General features: G+C 30.8%; 1 protein-coding gene across 1 annotated transcript in view; it reads right to left on the bottom strand.

Annotated features, from left to right (window-relative positions):
- Positions 1-22,048, bottom strand: part of LOC136988248 (E3 ubiquitin-protein ligase RNF19B-like) — a 115,081-nt gene that overhangs the window by 28,111 nt on the left and 64,922 nt on the right. Inside the window, exons 8-10 of the mRNA XM_067286106.1 lie at positions 15,144-15,258; positions 9,068-9,223; positions 2,194-2,404 (exon numbers count right to left, since the gene is read on the bottom strand). Coding sequence (XP_067142207.1) covers positions 2,194-2,404; positions 9,068-9,223; positions 15,144-15,258 — 482 coding nt within the window. The remainder of the gene's footprint in view (positions 1-2,193; positions 2,405-9,067; positions 9,224-15,143; positions 15,259-22,048) is intronic.

Genomic DNA, 22,048 nt, shown 5'->3' with positions numbered 1-22,048 from the left:
AAATATGAAATTATTCAAAATGTATTCTTTCAAATAATAAATGTAAGTTCATTTGTATTCAATATCAATTAAAAAGATGCATATTAATGAAAAAAATGATATTTCTATCAGTGATTTTTCTATCAATAATTTAAAAATTTAATTTTCATCTACAGAATCCCAATAAATGTCTGCACAAAATATTTCAGGCTTTAGCTAATAGCCAATAATATTTAATTATGTTGTACATGGAATGCCACAGAATCTTTTTCTGCATTCAACTTTCTGCTTCTTTCAAAGTGACAACAAAATATAATGTTTTGTGCCTAAGAGTGTACAACTTTTACATATTAAATATTAGGAAAAAAGTTTTCTTCTTTTGCAAAATGTTTTACAGTAATTTCAAAATTGACTATATATTGTGTTCTTGGATGCTTTCAGAGTGGATAACCACTGCAGAGAAGAAAGGGATGTGGTAGAAAAAAAAAAAATTCTAACTAAAGCCAAAGTTAGAATTGGAGACAGCAACAAGATTTCAATTTGATCAATAACACTAAAACTAAAAATTTCCTGTAGTTGTCCCATAAGACTTTAAAAACAAAAATATATATTAAATATTGAAAGAAGCTGGTAATTCTAGACAGAACAGACAAACAAAGATGCAGTGTGAAAAGTTATTACAAAATTTCTGAAAAGTTATTCATTTTGATCTTACTTTATTTGATGATAAATCTTAATTTACTTGACAATCAATGGTAATGATGAATTTTATTCCAGTGGTCTTTTCTATACTTGCCAATGTGAAGTTTTCCAAGTAAAAAAAATCTGAGGGCACCGTTTCAGTTTGGATTGCAAATCAAACTGAAAAGATTGAGTTGAGCCCTAATCAGAAAGTCAAGTTTTGCTATCAGTGTCCAGTGATATTTAAATGAGTATATATGTTTCATTAATAATTTCATTTACTACTTTCTTATATTCAAAAGAACTATTCTCAAGCAGAATGCATGTTCTCACTATATTGTGCAAATTCCCACTATTTCAAAACCATACTGGATTATCTATGACAAGAAATCATCATTATTAAAAAAGAAAGACAACCCTGCAAATGTGCCAGAAATTAGGTCAATCAAGGATTTCTGGGCAATTCTCAAGACAGCTGGTTAGAAAGAAAGAAACTAGTATTTGGATTTTGAAAAAGACACTCTTTTCGACTATAAAGAGAAGGGGAAAATTAGCTGATCAACTACATTAAGTACTGTCTGAAAAATGTAAACCAAACTCTTGTACAGAAACTTACAATGCACACATGAAGTCTAATTGACTGCATTCTATGACAGGGACTTGTAAAATTAAAAAATAAAATATAATGTACAGCTTTCCTTCACCTTACAAATAGTTATTTAGTTTAGAAAAAAGTTCTGATGAAGGATGTATAATTTTATTGTAAGTTAATAAGAAACTTTATCAAAACTTAGATATTTTTGAGCCATCTAATGTTCAAACTGTATGACTTTTACCTAATGATATTTGAAAATAGCAACATAACTTGTTAAAAATAAGACACAATAAATATATCCCAAAATATACTCAAAATATTAAAATAAGATCATAATAATGGTATAACATATATATATAATATAATATAATACATATATAAGATATAACATTCCATTATAAGATAGATTAACAGATAGTACTAACAGATTATCATATAATGAAAGGCAATGCATAACTGAAATGTTAATACTGTAAGTGTATTGACATTAAACTGTTTTGAAAATTAAAGATTTATAAACTTGACAAATTTCTTATAAAATAATAATTTTTCTAATGAAAAAAGAGTTTGAGCATTATAATAGTTAATAACAAACACATACAATCTTCAAGCTACGTCATCTGTCAGGACACAAATTATCAACTAGAAGTCTCAAACTGCTTTTGATTTAACAAAAATTGTCAAATGCATATACCGTATTTTACGAACTATAAGACGCTACAGACTATAAGACGCACCTTAATTTTTAAGCAATTTAAAAAAAAAAAAATACCTATAAGACGCTACGGAGTATAAGACGCACCTGAATTTTGGAGGCAATTTTTCGAAGAAAAAAGTGTGTCTTATAGTCCGTAAAATACGGTACGTATATTAAGTATTAAATATGATAATAAATTGTTAATTTTATATATTGGTATATATTTACTAAATAAACTTACTTGTGAGCAATATTTCCAGCTAAAGAGGCACTTGCAATACTACCAGCTAATGCCGTATTACTAGCACTTTCTCTGTCACTATCTCGATCTCTCATCATTCCCATGTGACTTCCACTTCCTAAACTCAGACTAGTAGACATTCCAAGAGATACTTCTCCAATACTTGGATTAACTCCTCTGTGACTAGCGGCAGTATCAACACTGACACCATCTATTTAAAATTTCTTAAAATGACTTTCATGAAATTTAATTTTAAGATTAAAAACTACTATTTTTAACAACATTACAAACTTCTCAAATAACACAAAGCAAAATATTGAAAACAAGCCTAACTTGTTTAATAATCAATTTAAATTTACTTCTTTCATAATAATTTCATACAAATTAAAATTATGCAGTTATTTTATATTTTATGAAGTGCAGAATATATTTCAACATTATTGAATAATTTCAAATTTTATATATGAATTAGTAAAAATTTGTAGTTTGTTATTTTTAAATGTACTCCTTTATAAAAAAAATATTCAAAGAGTATCAGTTAATTAAAAACATTGGAAAGATATTTGTAAAATTTGACATTGCAATTTTAGAATAAAAAAAACTAGTATTTGGATTTTGAAAAGACACTCTTTTCAACTATAAGAATAAATTGATGTACAAAAGTAACAACAATAAAATATATACTTTTCATTTCTTAACCATAAATGGTAGTTAAATATGCAAAATAAAATCATGCAAAATCAATAAAATGAATAGAATTTATTTATTAATATTAATAATAAAAAATAATATTCTTTCATAAGAATATTTGAAATAAAAGTTAAAAATGATTGAAAAGACCAATAATCACCATATTCCAAAATTTAGTTAAAAGTTTAATTTTATGATCACTATCATCACATTTAAAGTCTTTGTATTTTGATTACATTACATTATATAAAATTAATTTTTATGTACAGTACAGTACACTCATCTATATTTGATCAGACATAGGATTTATTAAAATTTGTAACACAACTGTTTATCAGTTTAGATGTTTTTTTTTTTTTTTAAACTGTACTTTAAATATCAATCTAAATTCATTTAATCAAAGAAATTACAATCATAAAATATACTTTAAATGTACAATGTCTCTTATAATTTTTATTGTGCCTTATTAAGTCTTGAAATTGAGTCATGTATAATGCATTCCCCCCAATTTTAGAGTCATCATTATCTATATATACATTAATCCATACATTTGTTAGTAATTAGTTCCACAAAAGCAGTAAATAAACAGAGCCATGGAGTAGTGTCACAAACAACATAACTCCACTTTAACACTTAATAACAGGTACAGTACCTGTAACTGGCAGAATAATAAACCTTATACATAAAATGATGTATGTTAAATTACAAATTCTGAAAGAACTAAATTATACTAATTTTATTCCTATTGATATAGTTATACAAATATTTTGTTTATAATAGAGGTTATATGCATTTTCACGTATCAAAAATGTTAAACTGTTTGTCTTTCCAAAACCCATAAGAGAGAAATCTAGAAATAGTGTACATGAAATACTGTATCATGTGTTAAATATAGTACAAATAGAATGTAAAACTGAGAAAAATTATAAGAATCTTAATCTATAAGAATGTTTTATTGTAATTTCAAACTAAATGTACAGTTGCATTTATGTCAATGTCTTTAAATTGTAATTCCACTGTCACACACTGCTACATTACATATGTTTACTACACAACTGCAGATAAGATTACAGAATAAATTAAATTGTAATTATACAAATTTGGGAGTTCCCCAAGGTATATAAAGTTAATTTACTTTAATGAATTTAATCATTAAAAATTTTAAATTCATGCATTGTAGGGAAATCTGGTGTCTAGTTGATTATTTTAAAATTTTTCATGTTAAAGTGAATTTGTATAAAGGGAAGGTTTACTGTATGTAATGTGAACCCCGAACAAAAGTATGGAATATTTTGTAATTGCTGCAGAAAAATTATTTTAATTCATAAATAATCAAACTCACAAAAATTTTATTGAACTTTTAATTGGCAAATATAACAGACATATTAGAGTATTTTCACACCAAATTTTGTAAAGATATGTGCATAAATTACAAAATTATAGCATTTTAAATAAAGTAAGAGGTGAACAAAAGTATGGAATTACGAAAAATATTAACCAAAATTATGGAATAATGATGATTAATATTTTGTAGGAACACCTTTTGCCTAAATTACAGCCTTAATTCTTTGTGCTATTGAAGAAATGTTTTTTTTACACAGTTCTGAATCAATCATGATTCTTTGACTGTCTTCTTTAATTCTTCTATAGTTGTAGCTTTTTTTTTTTTTAGAGATCACTTTCTTCAGAACGTTCCAAACATTTTCAATGAGAGGTATATCTGGACTGTTGGTAAGCCATTCTAAATGCTGTATGTTATATGTTCTTGAAACCATTGCTTAATTTGTGTAGCCCTTTAGCACGATGCATTATCATCCTGATAGACGAAATCTTATCACCAATGTGATCTGATGTTTTAATGACTAAAGATTCTAATAACTCAAAGTAATCATCAGCATTCAATGTATTATCAAGAATTGCCATTTCACCAACTCCTTCACAGGTTATAAATTACCTCTATAGAAAATTTTCCTGATGAATTTAAACAACCGGAACTGAATTTTTCATCTGATCTTCTATATACTTAGTGCAGCCATCATTACCACAGCCAACACACATTTTTGATTCATTTGTGAACATAACTTGTTACGTGTCATTAACACTCCAGTCTTTATGAGTTTTGGCCCATTTCAAATGTTGTTTTTATTTTTTGTTATATAAGGCTTTGTTTTGACTTTTCTTGAGTGACAATCTTTTTTCTGCTTGTCTCCTCCTTACTGTAATGTCTGATACATTAACACCTTTCTTTCCCCGTTTTCAATTAATGCTGCTTGATGACAAAAATCTGTTTTCCTTACAATTTTAATAAAATTACAGTCATATCTTTTGGTTGTAGATCTTGGTCTTCAAACTTCCAAATGTTTTAAACTTTGAAATTATTTTCAGAACTGTCCCTTGAGAGCAGTGTAATGTTTTTGCTTTTATCCTTTGTAAGTTTCCTTCTTCATGTTTCAAAATTAACTGTTATCTTCACTTAATTCACTATTGAGTGCCATCATTCACTTCATTATTATGTTCACTTCAATTTTATACTTCATTATGATCAGGATCCAACAGGTAATTCCATCTGTGATTCCCTGACCAATTATGACATTATTCCCTGACTTATTAACATCTCTGCATTTCTCCTTTCATTACATAATATTCAGCAAAGTTTATTTAAGCCCATTTTGTACTCAATTATATAAATTTTTTTTATTAAAAAACACTTTATTCACTTACAAAAACTGACAACTGTGTAAAATTGATTACGTAATTAATTATGTCATTTCTACATCATATAAAAAAAATTTCATGATTAAATTTAAATTAATTCATAAATTTTATTTAAATAAGAAAAAGATTTGTGTAGTAAAATCAAATTTTCTTAAAACAAGGAAGCAGTAAATTCAAAATAATTTGAATAGAAGAATGGTCCAGCACAGACACATTCAAGGTCGTTACATTTCTTCTCATCCCTCCCCAAAACTTACAGTGGGAGTGGCAGAGTTTTGGCAGGAAAGCAGGTTGTTGTCGATGGCATTTTTGAAACCTAATTTTAACTCTATGGTAATATTTGGTATACTTCTGTAATTCCGCAAGCCATCTGAACATAAAAATTTGCAGTTAGAGAGAAGACATATCACAGATCATCAATCTGTCAAAATTGGCAGAATTATTATCTCCACATACTGTATACGGCCAGCAGTGAAGAATACAACAAATAAAAATACATAGATTGCATGAGGTCTGCCATTCGTTCCAAAATGTCCTGTACACAATATTGTTAAGCCAACTGACAGTTCTTTGCTTCCACCCCATGGCATCAACTGACAGCAATGAGTTAACCAGGTCAAAAAAAAAATGGGAGGGTTGTGTATGGGACACAATTACAATTGTTTAAGACATAAATCCATCTTTGTGTTATTAGAAGAAGCATAAGATGTAAACGAATAAAGTCTTGGTGATTATCATATTCCAAGTCAATATCTATCAATTCGGGCAGTGGCACACTCGAAATAGTCATGTCAGAGTTGACACGCTCGGTTTTTCTTATTCTCTTCATACAATCTGCATCATTTGGCATTAGTCATTTTAAACTTTTCTGATTTCTTTTAAATTTTTCTTTCCAATGATATACATTTCTTACATTTTCATTCACATTTCCTTTGTAATTTCTTTAACATTATGAAAATTTTCTTCAACTCACATACTTATTGACTTATAACTTTACAAATTCTATTTTGTTGGTTATTATTGCTAAATAATTTTGTAGTCCTGTCCTTCTGTACAAATCAACACCAATTTCAACATCCTATCGCTTCACAATCCAAAGTTTCACTGCCCAAACACCTTAACATTTTCAGTGTTCACGTACAACTGCTACTCCTCCCCACAAAGCTGCACACCCCCACTATCCACCATTTTAAATATGGACATAAATCTTCTATCCAACAAAATTTCAATCATTTATAGTTTATGAGATATAAGTGTAACAAATCTTGCCATTTTTGTTTGGTCACTCCAGTTTTCATAGAAGTGAAGATCTTTACTATAATCCGTCTCGAGTTGGTTCCTACGACTCGAAAATGTTCTTACGTTGGTTCGTAGAAAAGTACACCTCCACACTCAATCCAGTGAATATTTACAGTTTATTTACAAAACAAATTATTTCAGAATATACAAGTTTAACAACATTACACACACGATACAACAAAGTACGGTGTCTCACGTAACAGCTTGCCCTTCGAGGACAATTAGACTCTGGGGAGACTTCGGTCGGTTTGTGGAGTTGGCTCAACCGTACGGCCTGTCCAGTCTCTGCACTTACCCGTCCCTGAGATCGTTGTCTGAGGAGAACACTCTCTCTATGCTCAGCAGGCTGTCCAAGTGCCTGAGACTACCGTACTATCCATCTCTTGCCCTTCTTCCCATTTCTCTCGCCACTCTTACTATTTAAAGAGTTCTTCGACGAAAACTTATGACCAATCAGGGTTCTCCCTTTCCTCGGAAGCTTTCAAAAATGTCCACTCTTCTCCCGACGAAACAGCTTACCGTAATGTCCGTCCCTTGTTTACATTTTTTCTGGTCAACAAACATGTGGTAAACACATTGACGCCTACACACAAGTCCCATAAACAGAGACGCTACACCCTTTGTCTTCCCGACCGTTTACAGACACAACGCCAGGTGGGACCAATTACCAAGGTCGTGTTGCTTTTACACCTGCTCTGCCAAAAGCAGTCCTTTACAATAGACCTCCCTTTACCAAACCAAACTCAAAGACATGTTCCAATCAAAAAAGAGTGAGAACAGACAGACAGATTCCACAGTTTTTGCAAATCCTGACTTTTTCTGCTAAAAATCTTATTCCCTCACTTTTCAGGTCTGTACAGACCCTGTATGATAATAACATTATAAAATTTATTTACAATAGTAGTATTCATTTTAGTATGTTAAAATCAATATTTTTTAATATAATAATTTTTATTATAATAATCATCAAAATATTCCCAACTTTTGTTTAATATTTTTCATGATTCCATAAATTTGTTCAACTCTTACTTTGTTTAAAATACTGTAATTTTTAATTTATGCAAATATCTCTATGATGTCTGGTATGTAAATACTTTAATATGTCTATTATATTTGCCAATTATTAAAAGTTCAATAATATTTTTGCAAGTTTGATTATTTAAGAATCAAAATAATTTTTTTTCAGCAATTACAAAATATTCCATACTTTTGTTCAGGAGTTGTATGTATGCTAATAGCATAAATCAAATATAGTGGGTAATCGGTTAACAAACAGTTCAGACTACGAACAAATCAGATAAACACTTTTGCGAAAGATTTTTATGTTCGAATAATGAACACTTTACAGAAAAAACACAAGAAGCAGCAACATAAAATAATTTCTTTCTGAATATTAATTAATATTCAGAAAAAAAAACTATAAGAAAGCCTGTTCAACATGGATGAAAACCTTTGCTTTCTTGTAGTTTTTCTTGCTGGATATTAGCTATTTGTGCAGTGTTTACGTAAGTAAAATTTGTGTTTAGCTTGTTTGAAATGTTAAAATAAATGAAAAGTATAAGTAATTTTTTAAAATAAATCAATCTATAAGAGCATTAATATTAAAAGTACACAACTTTCCTATAATTTTAAATCAACAATGTTTCTTACAATTAAATAAATACAGAGAATGATATTATCAAAAAAATTAATTAAATAAAATAATTATTTATAGTAAAATTACATTTTTCTTACATTTTTTTGAAAAACTTTTGATTTTGAATAAAGTAACTTTTATTTAATTAAATCTGATCAGTCTAGTGACAGTAAGGCATTATTTTTAATTTACTAGATCATGGATTTATACTTTATTGAGCATGGAAGTTTGGGTTTGCTGAATTTTAATAGCAAATATTTTCAAAAAGAGATTTCTAGTCTCAATGATGTGTTATATTGCTCTTAACTGAAGCAAAATTAGTTTTTATTTTTAATTTTGCTTTGTAACACAGTTATTTGTACTGTAGTTCATTAATACATAGATAAAAACATTAAGTTAATATTCTCAGTTAATGTAAAACTCATTTTCTGTTTTAAATAAAATTTATGTAATTCTGTTAAATTTTTATAAGATCACCAAAATAAATTTATTATTATTACTATTAGTAATAATCAAACAAAAGTAAAAACTTACCAGCTGCAACACTACTTCCAATACCAATATCATTTTCTTCATCAAATTCAATACGTACACCTGAAGCAGATGTTGTCACTCCACAACCACCAGAACGGCACAAAGATATTGGCACCACTCCATATACATATGCTAAAAGAATAGGCACACCAATTCCTAAAAAAAATTTAAATTATACTGAATTTTAATTTGTTTAAAATATATAATAGAAATTAAAATATCTAGAGTTAATATTAAATAGTAAATTTGCATGACAATCTTTTCTATCATGCTTACAAGTTTTTAATGTAATTTTAAATATCACAGATGCATTTGCACAAGAACTTGTTCTACTTATAATGCTACATTCTGAAAATAAGATTATTGACAGATGATCATCATAACTTCAACTAACTAACTAATGTAACTAAACAAAATTGTTGACTGAGAAATATTCAAATCTGATTATTATACAAAACCTAGACAATCTTGGATTCAAAAGAACTGAAAAATAATTTTGTATATAAATTTATGCAGAGAGCTGCTAAGGAACAGAATACTTATATCAAACCATTACATTTAATAATCAAGAATCTTCCAAATGCAAATTTCAGATATATGTTTATATTATAATTTGTAGATTACTTTAAGTCTTTCAGTGTCAGAAAAATAATGTCTTCTTGCTCACCGCATTTGAAAACGTGATGCCAGTCTTTTGCTACATCTTAGTGGCCAATGATAAGTAAAAGACTATTCTGATTGGCTACCATTACAACCTTATTTTATAAGGTAAGCTCATTATGGGAGACTTTGTTTATGAACAGTCATAAGTATAAAGTTATAACAAAGCATTTTTCACAGGAAATACTGATGCACAAACTCACTAATAACTGAAACAATTATAAATTTTATAAAATAAAATTGTAAGTTTGACATTTTGCATCAAATTACTAAAAACTAGTATTTCTCAATTTTGCCCATTACAGATTGATATAACTGCAAAAATGGAAAATGAAAGATTTGAATTGCCTGTCCAAAAAAATAGTAGTTTACAATTCAGAGTTCCTATACTTTTCCAAAAAGAAATTCTAGAATGTTTCAAAAGTCAATCAAAATTTCCAAAATATGCAAAAAAAAAAAGACAGCCACACCCTGGTATCCATATTCTCTGTATCTAAATTCCCATAACAAACTATGTTCTTTACTACTTGATGCAATATCCAAATTAAATAAACTGAAGATTATGAATTACTAAATGTGCTTTGAAGCACACCTGTAAAAAAAATTCAGAAGTTTTAGTAAGTTGCTAAAAATAAAGGAAACTCTATCCTCAATGTCTGTTTTCATTTATTTCAGTGGAAGTGTATGTGTGTTCTACTGCAGTTGCATAATTTAATGATTTTACCATAAAATTTCAGCACAATATTACAAGTTTATTCTTAACAGCTGATTACAGTAGGCTCATTTGTTTTTTTTCCATTGCAGTAGAAACTTGATACTTTATCATGTTCTATAATTCATCAACTTGAAAAGGTGTTATTTTCAGATGCTGACTCATATTTCATACACAGTATGTAATAGCTAGTTCTTGTCAGCTGCTGTATTAAGCATTAATTTTAATAGAAAAGTATTGCCTGTTGATTATTACACCCAAAAAATGCATGAATGGATCAAGAAATTTTTACAGTCTGATTTTGTAATGTATTTGTAGTTCAGGTAAAATAATATTTTAGATATAAAAATTTATCACAAAAAATACTTTAAATTATGGATAATGACCCAGCACATCTGTTCAATGACTTAAAAGTTGATAAAGATATAAAATGCATCTTCCTTCCTCCCAACACAATTTCTCTGATTCAACTGATGGATCAGGGAGGGATTGAAAGTTTGAAGCATTGCTGCCAAAAAACATTTGTTTAACATTTTATTTCTTGTGATATTGGTATAAATTTGGACAAATTTTGGAAACAATACACTATTAAACATGCAACTTTTAATGTTCCAAATGAAACATTGTCTTGAAGTTGGACCATCAGATGCACTTAACAGAAGTAACAGTGATGAAAACAAACAATTGCTGGATGATGTTTCTCGAATGTGTTATGACACTTTTCAAACAGAACAGAGTAATGTAAATGACTGGCCAAATGTGGATAGCTCAGATTTGGGATATAAAATTTTGAACAATAATGAAATAACAGAACAAGTAATGAAAAGGACATAAATAATGAAGAAGTAGATACAGATAATGATGACAAAGACAACATATCTAATTCTCAACATTTTAACTGCAAAGAAGTTGAGGAAATTATACCATTCAATGCATTTTGATAACAACAAAATGAGACAGAAATTCTGAACTTAATCACAATATGGCATGTGAAAAACTTAGCAATCACAAAGGGATGTGAAAAAATAATTTAAAAAAAAAATTACACAGTTTTTTAAAATGTAATATGTACACATACACAAAGCCAAAAGAACAATTTTTTTTTTAACATTCTGGCAAAATTTAAAGTATGTAAGGTACTTTTTTAAGTTATATTCTTAGCTTTGATAAAATGTTTTCCAAAACTGTTTGTAAAAAAATAGGTTATAAGTTACATACTGTGTTAATTAAAACTACATAAGTATTCCAAAATGTGTTTTAATTATTGCTCCTAGAATTTCCTATAATTCATCACCCTCCAGTCCTGGATGTGACAAATTATTGAGTTTCTATTGTATTCTGCTTTAATACAGTAATATTTTAATATAACATGTACTGTATCATCATAATATTGTCATTGCTGTCTACTGTATATAAAAGAAAATAGTTCACATGCCATTCCTAACAGAAGATAACATACTAACTTATTCATTGAGTCACGATTACTAAACTATAAGGTTGGTGAACTCTTCCAAAATCTGTCTAGAAACAAACGCTGCCACCAGGATGGCACTATCAGCAACTTAGGCCTATTTTCATCCAGAGTATTTAACACAATGCACTGATAGCATTAAACTGTGAACACAATATATATTGTATTGTGCATATATAGTTTACACTGATGTACTGTACATGAATTAAATGTATTTTCGTCAGATAATAAACTGATTTACACACCATTATGTTAAAATAAGTTTAAATACAATTATATTATTTCTTATTAACACAAAGTATCATATTTTTTTATTTTTTATTTTTATTTAATTACTCTATATTTATTTTTGTTTTTATTTTTTTATTTTATTTGTATAGTAACATAATTACATTGTAAGTTATTCTATATTGTAAACCTTCATATTTTTAATTTCCTTTCATATTCAAATGTTGATCCATCTGATGATGATTTGTGAAATAAGTTAAAAACATTAAGAAAATTAAAAATTCCTCAGTATATAAAAGTTTATTCTATTAGTTAATTACAATTCAAATAGTTCCTTAGCATTTTTATTGGCCACTGTGTTACTTATAGACTTATTAACTTCTCTTGTGAAAAAATGAATTCTTGTGGTTACATAAAACTAAATTGTGAGTGAAACTAATTGTACATAATGATCTTTACATCCTACATTAGTAAGGCCAAGTTGCCGTCTGTTACAATATCATCAATATTCTAACAACAAATGTTTTATCTTCTACATGCTGAGAAATGTTTTTCAAATAACAGTAGTAAATGCAGCAGCTGTTTGGATGTCAGATATTTAGGCACATTGGGAAAGATAGTAGGAATTGCATCCTGTCTTAGTGTTGGTTGTAAACACTTCTCCATATGTTTTTTTCCTCTTAATAATCATATCATATGTCCTTAGGGGTTATCCATAAATGGCATCCATACTGGAAGGGAAAGAGGGGGTTAAAGAAACCAATGATAATTTAGTACATTTCCTTCACTTCTCCAGGAACTGTGGAAATCTTGATTTAAAAATTTTTTAAATCAATATTTTGGAAAAGAATAAGAAACTGAAAGTAAGTCTTTAAGCAACATTTAATTTTATACCAGCTTCCCAGCATCTCAAGAATAATAAGAACCCATTTGATGACATGATAAAGCAAGATTTACAAGACACAGGAGCTCCCCTACCTGTGAACATTCAACTTATGGAGTTTCAGACTTACAATTTGACTATACAGCTAAAATTTAAATTTCACATGGATTCTGAAGTTCTCTTGCCAGTCACAGGTGACATTGTAGTCAGTCTTTGGCCAGTAATAAATAAATTTTTAATAAATAATGCAATTTATTTCTATTGCATATCATCATTTTTTGTTTTTGTGCAAATTCTGAAATTCCATCACTGCTGATGAGGTGGCCTTAAAGTTGATAACTTTGGAGTAACAGAATTTGTCACTATTGTTTGCAATTTTTATAAACTTATACAATTAGTGCTTCAAAAATGCATCCAAAACAACAGTAAATCTAGCAGCGGAGATAAATGCAAGAAGTGTTGCTCTATTCTGTGAAAAATAAACTTGACATTATAAAACTAAGTGTTTAGGTAAAAAAACCCATGTTTGAAACACCTGCTATTAAGCAGTAGCAAGTGAATAAATGAGCATAATGTATTCTCTTAAGTATATTAAAAGATCAAACATTAATAATACATGGTTATTTCTGTGTACAAACGTACTTTCTAGCATAGTTTTCAACTTACAAGCATTGCAACTTAAGACGAAACCTTGGAAACCTAGCCTGTTAATAAGTAAGGGAGCACCTACATGTATATATAGATGGTCAGATGAATGTGGCAGTTAAGGTGTTGGTCTGCTGCTCTGGCAGACCTGGAATAAAATCTGGACAAGCAACTCTCCAGAAATTTTTCATAGGTGATCTTGTCTTGATATGTCTGGCCCTGTCCTCACCACCAGGCCACCCTCATTGTGGACCTGGCTGAACCCTAAGTAAGTAAGTAAAAAAAGCCCTCAGTGCTCACAAAGCAGAATTTATATAGTTGGATAAACTTAAAATAATGTTATATAATAGTTCCTTAGCATTTTTATGGAGTTTTTGCATCTTTTAACAAAGGATTGCATTAGAAACAATTATACACAACAACATATGTAATTAATCCAATGTATTTAATAAAGCTTTTAATTAACCTGTCCCATGTTATTCCCGATATATGCTGAAACGAGCTATCTCAGGTCCACTGGTCAAGATCAGCAGGTCACAATCCGAGATATCTTGTTTCAGCATCAGAACGTTTTTGAAACTAGATGTCACTAGTCGTTATAATTTTTATATTAAAACTAACTTCCGAAATATAAATTTTTGTTTTTACATTTATTAATATATCTATTTTGTTTATGCAAAATAAAAAAAATAATTTTGAATGATACCATAGCCACAATTATTTTTTCAAAACATGTAATTTTTGTTAGGCTTAACATCGACAAAAATTCAACATGGTGTGACACACAACAGAGAAAAATTTCAACATGGGATAAGTTGACTGAATTACAGCTAAAAGTGAAGATAGTATAAGTTTAATGAATGAGACATTATATGTGAAACTGCATTGATGAAATAAGGAAATGCAAAACTTGGGCACCCTGCCAAGAGAGTGCCTCCCAGAAGGGTTCTATGAGAAAATTGGCCCATATTTAGGGGTTAGACACATGAATAAATCCCAGAAAACTCACATAGCAAGTCCAGTGATGAGAGACAAACCCACAACCAATCATCAGTGTTCAGTGGTTTTTATCTACTTGGCCATTGGTGAACCTTTTTGAGTGATACCTTGTCCGATAGAATGAACTAACTAATAAAAGAATTAATGTTAAATAAAAACTAAAATGACTTAATTATTCAATTTATAAACAAAACTGGAAAAAAAGACACAATCAATAAAAAACATGGAACTTATTTAATTTTCTCACTCTAGAAACAACCACCAGAGAAAATGTAAAAGGTCAGCATCAAATACCAAAATTTAAGTCTCAGTTTTTGTAATATTCATTATAAAAGAAATGTATTATAATACTGTTCTTTATCAATTTGAAAAACTTATTACTTCTGAAAATCATTGCATAGAAAATAAAAATATACTGTAAATAATATAACATAATGTAAAAGAATATAAAAGAAAAATTTACAATACAATTACTTACCAACAGCAATGCCTGCCAATATAGGAGATACCAATATAGATGCTATAACACCACTTGTCACAATTAAATTTCTTTTGTGTCTACTACTTGACTGACGTTCATATTTTGCATGCAGCTTAAAATTAAAAACAAAAAATACTAGTTTAAAATCACAGAATATACAATTTAAATTAGAATAGAATGTAATATGTAATGCAATTTAAATTATTCATTAAATTGCAATAAATGACACTGTCATGAGATTGAACCATAAACAAAAAATTTATTGTAAATTCAATAAATATACTGTGAAGAGTAAACAAGGTCTCCATTTGTGGATTAGGCAAAGGCTCACGTTTGAAAAATAGCTCAGTCTCTCTTGGTTACTGGTGGCAAAAGCAGTGCCGGCCCAAGCATGGCTATTGCAATGCCCTCAACAGATGTGAGGAACCAACCCAATCTTGAAGTTTCTGTGGCAATCCATCCACAGACCACAAAGACTGGAAAACCACGCAAATGTAAGAAATGGACATCAGAAATGAATGAGTTTATCATCCGTACTTACTACACCATCACAAAACTTGAAACAAACATGACGGCATACAGACAACAATTACACCGCAGATTCACACAACAATATCCTAACCTAACTGTCATCGAACAAAGGGCTCTTGATCAAAAAAGAACAATTATACACAACAACTTTATACCATAACACTAGAATATATCAAACAACAGGTTGCTGATCAAATACATCAACAGACAGAAACAGTTAACATTAATAAAGATCACATAACCTGAAGATAATCCAGAACAAATATCGATAATAGCACATACACAACAACCACCACTAATGATGCTACAGACACTTCCTCATCCATCACTGATAACATAGACATAAATTTAATTAATATGCTCTCACTTACATTTCAGGAAACACTCACTAAATATACAGGTACAGATCCCACACAAAGACCACAAATACCAAAAATCAACACGTCAAAGGTAGTAGGGAAAAACACTAAATTATGCAAACACTCACTTACTACCACACTACATCCATTTAATTTCTACTCTCTCAGACATTCATACATTAGTTTATGCTGGGGCACTCCCAGTAATGACACACTATGGACTGAAAATACAATCGCAGACATATATACACAAAACACAATTCTATCACAAGCCTGCCTGGCAGAGAAAAATAGAAACAAATAAATGACATTAGACAGCAATTAGGCAGGCTGACACAATACACTAAAAACAACATAACACCGAAATTAAAGAAACAATTCAAAAACATTTTCAAGAAAATCAAACCACACATTACAGAATACATTGATACACTGAAACAAACTCGTAGCCAAAGCACATAGACTCAAACGATACAAAATGTGTTCACTACAAAAACAACAAAATAAATCAATCACAAACAATGAAAAACTCTTTTACAGACAAATTGGTAACAAAACAAACACTGATACACAGCACAGTGGCACACCAACAGAACAACAACTCACAACTTATTGGTCTTCTCTTTGGTCCAGTGCTGTTACACACAATGCTGATGTAGACTGGATCGAGGAGAAGAACAGAAACTTGCACAACATATCAACTATGCCCTGTGCCGAAATAAACGTACACGACATCCGCTATGCTGTTAACAGAGCACACAACTGGAAGACACCTGGTGTTGACAACATTCACAATTTTTGGTACAAAAAGTTTACATCACTGCACCAGGAACTAGCTAAACACCTAACACACATCATCATCAATCCACAAGACATGCCAAAATTTCTTACTCAGGGCATCACCTACATGAAACCTAAAAACAACAGTACCACAGACCCCACATAATACAATTACATGTTTTCTAACACTCTACAAATTATTCACATCCTGTATCACAAACAAAATATACAAACATGTTGAAGAACACAACATTCTTACAGAACAACAAAAAGGCCATAGAAATCACAGGGGATGCAAAGAACAGTTATTCACAGATTCAGTAATTTTACGGCAAGCACACAAACAACACAAAACATACACATGGCATATATAGACTACAGAAAAGCATTCGACACTGTTCCACACAGTTGGCTGCTACATATTCTATATTCTATACATGTACAAAATACATCCATCACTCATTGCATTCTTCAAAAACACTATGCAGCACTGGAGAACATTACATCTCAGAATTCATAACACTTCCATACAAACAAACCAAATATTGATTAGGTGAGGAATTTTTCAAGGAGATTCCTTGAGTCCTCTCTGGTTCTGTTTAGCCTTGAACCCATTATCCAACATTTTAAACAATACAATATGGCTACAATATCAGACATGAAAAAACAACACAGTTTACACTGTCACATCTCATGTACTGTACATGGACAACATAAAACTTTATGCATCCGCACAAAAACAACTTCACCAACTCCTACAAATCACACATTCATACACCAAGGACATACAAATGGAATTTGGCCTAGATAAATGCAAAACACTTCACATAGAAAAAGGAATCCTGAAGAAAGAAGATTTTGCACTTGGAAATGGAGACATTATTGAATCGATGGAAGAGGGTGAGTTCTACAAGTATTTAGGATTCCAACAGACCAAACTAACAGAACATACAACAAATAAAGCAAAGATTAATTAAAGAATACCAAAGTAGGTTAAATGCTATTCTCAGAACACAGTTAAATGCAAAACACGCAGTTAAAGCAATAAACACATATGTTGTCCCAGTACTCACTTATTCTTTTGGAGTTATACATTGGACTCACACAGATTTTGAGCAACTCCAAAGGAAAACAAGAACAACACTTACTAAGCATAATCATCATCATCCTAAATCCACCACAGAAAGATTAACCCTTCCACGTAAAGATGGCAGACGTGGCCTGATTGACATAGTTAACCTTCACTACAAACAAATACAGTCACTGCGAGAGTTTTTCTACAAAAAACAGGAAACATCACAATTACATAAAAGCAGTAACTCTAGCAGACTCAAATAACACACCATTAAATTTACACTCACAACATATGAACACAACAGCAACACATAAAAAGCATAGACACCATTAAGCAATCATGGGCTCAAAAGGCATTCCATGGCAGGCATCCTTATGATCTGGCCCAGGATTTTGTTGACAAAACTGCATCAAACAGCTGGTTAGCTGGGGATGCCTCTTTGGGGAGACGGAAGGATTCATGATTGCCATACAGGATCAGGTCATAAATACTAAAAACTGCAGAAAACACATACTCAAAGATACAACACTCACAAATGACACATGCAGAAAATGTCACATCATGCCAGAAACTATACAACACATCACCTCTGGTTGCAAGCTCTTGGCACAGACAGATTATCTACACAGACATAATCAAGTAGCAAATATAATACATCAAGAGCTTGCAAAGAAACACAAATTAGTAGACATCCACGAACCATACTACAAATACATTCTACAGACAGTATTGGAAAACACGCACAAAATGTACTACGACAGAGCCATAATCACAGATAAAACAATTTACCACAACAGACCAGACATCACACTCATTGACAAACACAATAAAATCACATACATCATAGACATATCTGTTCCAAATACTCACAATGTACAAAACACATGCACTGAAAAAATCAGTAAGTACACAGAACTCACCCAGGAAATAAGGCATCTGGAGGATGGATAAGGTGCTTATTGTACCTGTTCTCTCCTCTACAGGTGTCATACCTCACACACTACACAAAAGCCTGGGCATAGTACAATTGAATAGAAACACATACATCACACTACAGAAGGCCAATACAGTAGATTCCCCCTATGACACGATAGGTAAGTTCTGTGTTATATGAATCCGTGTTGTACAAGTCACTTAAATACATGAGCCAATCACAACCCATGTGCCAGGCTGTGATTGGCTCATCTATTTAAGTGACTTGTACAACACGGATTCATATAACACAGAACTTATCTACCGTGTTATAGGGGGGGTCTACTGTACATGTCATATTGTTAGGAAATTCCTGAATACAGACAGACACACTGACGCAGTTTTTTAATTTTTGTTTTGATTACTATGCCTTGACTCTGGTCCAGCGTAGTGCACAACCACCAGTGTCAACCGAATAAAACTCACAAAACCCAACATAATAATAATAAACAGAAATTTTGCTCACTTGAATGAAATATGAACAGCAACAATTGTATTCAGAAAGCCTGTTTTAGATTTTTAATTATTAAATAGTATTATAAATTTTTGTTTTATGTTGTGAAATTAGAGGCATTTTGTCTTCTCTAACTCTCCTGCAAGTTATTTTTGTAGCAGTACATTACAGCTTATTAATTATTACAGCTGTGAGATCCTACATAGATCACTATTTGAAGAAAATTTGAAAATCAGTACTGATTGAAGATAGTGATTCTCCTGGAACAGTCTTTGTTTCTTTGAACTTTATTTTGAAAGGATTTCAGTGAATTGCTAGACTTTGAATTTTCATCAAGACAAAATTTGAATTGCATCTAGGAAGGTTAGTCCAAACATTTTGTTAACATAAAAGTAATGAGCAACTGTGCTTAAAATTTAAGCATTATTTACTTAAAATTAATTGTAAAATAGTAGTTTTATGAATGTCAAAACAAATTTGGACATATTCAAGTTGTATGTTCAAAAATAACAACAAATAATCAGTGGACAGTGAACCGCGTTCAGGCAGTTCGCTGTCCACTGGTGTGTGGCCATCTTTGAAGCAGTTGTACCATTTGCTTGTGCCAACAATAGATCTGACACCTAGTGGCGACTACATAATGGCGGCTGCTATGGGTATAAAGTAGTTTGTTAGAATAGAATGTGTTCACCCTTGCTAATATTGTGTTGTGTCCTTTGTCAAAACTGTATGTATGTTATCGCAGACGTACCGCCAGGTTTCTTCTAGTCATACCCACATAATCTTTTTTGATTCCTAACTGTTGATTTTCAAATGGAATTTTATATACCACAGCTTTACCTTCCTTTTTTACGCTGTCTTTATCGTTCCGTAGCAAGCTACAGATATTAGGTGTTCTTTTATAGATCATTCTCGGTTTTTATAAGAAAAAGAGCACTTGATACAACGTTGACAAACGACACAACAGCACAATATTATCAATTATAGCACAGACTGAAGGAGCGATTGTAAAATGGGAAGAGGCTAAAGTCATTTAAACGGTGCACTCTCCATCCATTGCGTTGGAGAAGGAAAAGGTGGAAATTTATAAAATTAAAATGAAAAACCGTTGCCTAAATGCTATGGATGCTAATGCGCTTCCAACAGCGTGGAAATATATAATAGAAAAAAGAATGACACTTAAAAACCCTTAAATCTTTTCTTTTTACTTAGCTTTGTTTTCTATGTTTTATTTGTTTATTTATTTATTTAATATACACACTTCTTTCAATTTATTTTAAAGTTAAATTATTTTATTGAATTTTAAATATGTAAAATATTCGAAAACGGTACGTTCCATTTTGGAACATTTATAATATTAAACCTGACGATGGCCTATATTAGATAGAGTGAAAACATTTGTATAAAAGAATTTTAAGCTCAGCAAAATTAGCTGTGGGAAACTGAAGTGAATTGTTTGCTGAGAAAGAGCTGGATAGATATGAAGTTATCAGTTTTGGTATTTCCTCTCCTTCTGTAAGACATCTTTTTCGATCAGCCACATATTCTAAAATGTCACAAAGTGTAATCATAGTGACTTAAACAACTACGAAATCAACTAGGATTAATGTCGGATACAAATGCGAATAAAACGTTTTGACTACAGAGAGAAAAGTTATTAAAAAGACAACATACAGATAACTCTCGTACATTGTCAAGCACGCTATACCCTTTGTGGCAGCCATTTTGGTCGACTCATACGCCACCTATATTTACTGGCACAAGCGAATTCCTTTATCAATGTGTTGCTCATGGCATCGTCCCCCGAAAGCCTGTTGAATCTTGCGAACGGTTTCCACTTGGGTATCACCAAGCTTTTGGCAAAATTTGATGCAATATCGCTACTCATGTTGTTCAGTCATTTTCCAACTTAATGGAATTCGACAAGTGCTCATTACACGTCCTCACTTATAGGCCAACTGCCAGCGACTGACGCTTCCTGTGGGCAGAAAAAAAATTCAGGACTGTACATGACTGTCCCCTCCACATCTCCACCAAGGGAGGCCTCCTGTACGTCATTGGTTTACGCAGGAAAAATAAAGGTCCGATACCTTTTGAACACCCCTCGTACAGTATTATAGAATTTGCAACAACTTAAAGACAAGAAGGATGTTTATTCAGAACCAATAGGTTTGTGAGTCACATGTCTAGAGGTCCTGGTCTCAGACTAAAAATGCAGAAAAATATATACAATTGCATGGTAAATTGCTTTATCATAAATTGTAAGTCTATGATGTCATAAAATTATGCAGAGGGACCCCAAGTTAAATCCATCACTGCTTAAAAACAAAACACAGAAAGCAGCTCCATATGGCAAAGAAATTGCATTTGATGCAACTTTTGCAAGTGGTCAATTTCAGAGACTGATTTCTACAGAAAGGACCAAAAATAAATGATCACATAATATAGGTCTACATCCCATTTAAATTAATGGAAAATTTTTGAGGATTTTTCTTCTGGTCACAAATGAGGTAATCAAAAATAGAGATGACCACAAAGATAGGTTTTACTATATGTAGACTTTGAACAACACACATACACATATGTGAAAATCAATAGATATCAGGTGATCAAAACAAAGTTTACTTGTAAGAAGTAGCAGTAGTAATATGAACCTAACATCCTTATTACTGCCATGCTACAAAATATGTAGCAGAGCAGTAAGAAACAGACTGGCTCAGAGTAATAATAA

This window comes from Centruroides vittatus, unplaced genomic scaffold (genome assembly GCF_030686945.1).
Source record: "Centruroides vittatus isolate TY-2023 unplaced genomic scaffold, ASM3068694v2 scaffold_324, whole genome shotgun sequence".
NCBI classification, from domain to species: Eukaryota; Metazoa; Arthropoda; class Arachnida; order Scorpiones; family Buthidae; genus Centruroides; species Centruroides vittatus.
Note: the sequence above shows the minus strand (reverse complement) of the source record. Positions and strands in the feature narration are given on the sequence as shown.